Below are 2,818 nucleotides of genomic sequence, written 5' to 3'. Positions count from 1 at the left end.
ATAATTCATTGTACACTATGTTACACAAACATTGCCTACACCAGCTGTTATTTGGAATGAAATAATGCAATTTTCATTAGCCATCGACAGATGCTGGCGAATACATCTGTCATTGATAATTAGCAATTATGTGACACTGATTTAACAACATTGTAAAATATTAGCCACATTTGTTCCAGTTTCTCTGCTAACTAGTGGGGCATTTTCTCAGTATAGAAGATTTGATTATCTCTCATTATGAACAACCACACCATAATGAATATGTTCTACCTTAATGCCTTTGCTGACATGAAACTAAAAGGATTGTACTTTGTTGTGTTCCTGATCATATACATTGTAACTGTAATTGGGAATATGTTTATCATTATCCTCACAAACATAGATTATCATCTTCATACACCAATGTATTTCTTCCTTAGGAATCTCTCCTTTTTAGACATCTGTTACACCTCTACAACCCTACCACAAATGCTGGTCACCTTTCTGGTAGAGCATTTGGCCATTTCCCTCCCAGCATGCATTGCACAGTTATACACCTTCCTATCTTTGGCAGCTTCTGAGTCCACTTTACTAGCTGTCATGGCTTATGACCGATATGTTGCCATTTGCTACCCCTTGAGATATCCAGTCATTATGAATAGGAATGCTTGTCTCCATATGGTTGCTGGGACTTGGCTAATCGGAGCCCTATATGGGGCAATTCATACTGTAAACACTTTTAGACTGCCCTTCTGCGGATTCAAAATTCTCAACCACTACTTCTGTGACATTCCACCCTTATTAAAGATTTCTTGCATTGATACATTCATTAATGAGATCACTGTTTTTGCTGTTGGTGGCTTTCTAATGTTTGGCTGTTTCATTTTGATACTTGGATCTTACATGCAGATTCTCTTTTCAGTGTTGACCATTCCAGAAGGGCAAGGGAGAAAAAAGGCCTTTTCAACATGTGTGTCCCATCTTATTGTTGTCCTGCTCTTTTATGGAAGTGGTAGCTTTATGTACATGCGTCCAAAATCGAATCTACTGGCAGATAAGGAATGGCTTTTGTCCATTTTCTACACCAGCATTACACCTCTCCTGAACCCTCTTATATACAGTTTGAGAAATAAAGACATTCAACGGGCACTTCAGAAATTTTTTAATCACTCTATCAGGAACAAACATTCCTAGATGATTATGGACCTCCACTTCAGTGTTTTTAATGTATTTGTGCCATTCACTTAAACTTTATGTATTTGTTTTATCTTTTATAACATAATCAGTCTACTGTACAAATAATAGTACTAGTACAGTCTTCTACTGGCTCAGAGGCTTGCAGCTGCATATTCTATGTGTCCAATATACTGTAGTATGCCTTCCTTTCTCACTCTGGGAGATGTACTAAGCTCGGAAAAGTGATAAACTGGGGAGTGATAAATGACTAGCCACTCAGCTCCCAACTGTTATGTTATAGGCTGTGTTTGAAAAATTACAGTTGGGAGCTGATTGGCTGGTGGTTTATCACTCTCCAGTTTATCACTTTTCAGAGCTTCGTACATCTGGCCCTTCTGTCTGTAATGGATCTATTGCTTATGATTTTTGTTCCATACAGTTGTTATGCTCCCATTTAGCTATGTATGGATTATTTATATATACGTACAGGCAGTGCTGTTTTTCAGCAGGAAATAGCAGGTACTCAGTTGCAGAACCTCTTATTAACTATGACGTAATGTTCTGGGACATAATGTATTCTCCATAAGATATATATATATATATATATATATATATATACTTTCTCTCTCTCTCTCTCTATGTATGTATATATACACAAAATACATCTTTATCCTGTAGGTACAAGTCAGCTGCTCCTCTCTGTGAGACCCCTGTTAGTGAGGGCAAGCAAAAATTACATTCACAAACAAACCACTAGAGGGCGCATATCAATAGAACTGGTATTTTCTGTTTCCTAGCTGATTATCTGAAGATTTTCTGGTGACTGACGAAGATTAAATTGTTTTAGGGGTATCTAGTATCTAGAAGTTACAAACCTGCCCCAACAAACAAGATACTAAAGGTGCTATACCCAAATTACAGAAGATAATACCATAGGGCTGTAAACCCAATATTACTATTTGAAATCTCTTTTTTTATATGTATTTGTATAAAACACACTTTTCACAACACAAATGACATCACAGCGGATCTCAGAGCCTCTTTACCCTACACGTAACTTGTTTTTATAACTCCACCCCCAGTTCCTGAACCTACAGTATTTGCCCAGAGATATAGCCAAGCTTACAGGTATTTGAACTTTTATTAAGATCCCCATTAGTCATGTTCCAAATGCTAGAAACTGTTGTTTGAAGCTGTAGAGCACATATAAGGCCTTATTTTGAGTCGCTCGCAGATGCGGCAGCATCTTTTGCCACACGTGCATGTGCTTCAATATTCTAATGCTATGGACAATATCTTCAAAACTGAGATGCCCACTTGCAGCATCTTCCATCTGTAGAAATCTCTCTCAGTGCTTCTTTAGATGCACCATCAGTGCACCATCTAAATTTGTACTAGCCCTATGGCAGGTGCAGTTTCTCTTTCTGAGTAGGGCGTTCTGTGTGATCAGTTGTGCATCTTTAGACACAGTCACTGTCAGTCACATGCCCATATCTGCCTAGCCAGTCCCTTGTTACCTTCCAGAAATGTCTCTTAAAAAAATACACACCCCCTGTGTCAAAATTCGCTCTGGGTCTTGCGGTAACATTTGGAACGCATGCGCAGTGTGACTCAGATGCCTGGGCAGTTCTTAAAGCATCGCCAAACCGTTCTTATATCCGCA

At 38.6% G+C, this 2,818-nt stretch overlaps 1 protein-coding gene across 1 annotated transcript; it reads left to right on the top strand.

The window, feature by feature from the left end:
- The first annotated feature begins 255 nt into the window (after window positions 1-255).
- On the top strand, window positions 256-1,173 carry LOC148526486 (olfactory receptor 2D3-like). The gene has a single exon (XM_088470146.1). The coding sequence runs from the start codon at window positions 256-258 to the stop codon at window positions 1,171-1,173; it is 918 nt and encodes a 305-aa protein (XP_088326272.1).
- Window positions 1,174-2,818: the final 1,645 nt, after the last annotated feature.

Source organism: Taudactylus pleione, unplaced genomic scaffold, assembly GCF_031769625.1.
Source record: "Taudactylus pleione unplaced genomic scaffold, aTauple2 ptg000095l, whole genome shotgun sequence".
NCBI lineage: Eukaryota > Metazoa > Chordata > Amphibia > Anura > Myobatrachidae > Taudactylus > Taudactylus pleione.
The sequence above is the reverse complement of the archived record's forward strand: the minus strand, read 5'-3'. Positions and strand labels throughout refer to the sequence as shown.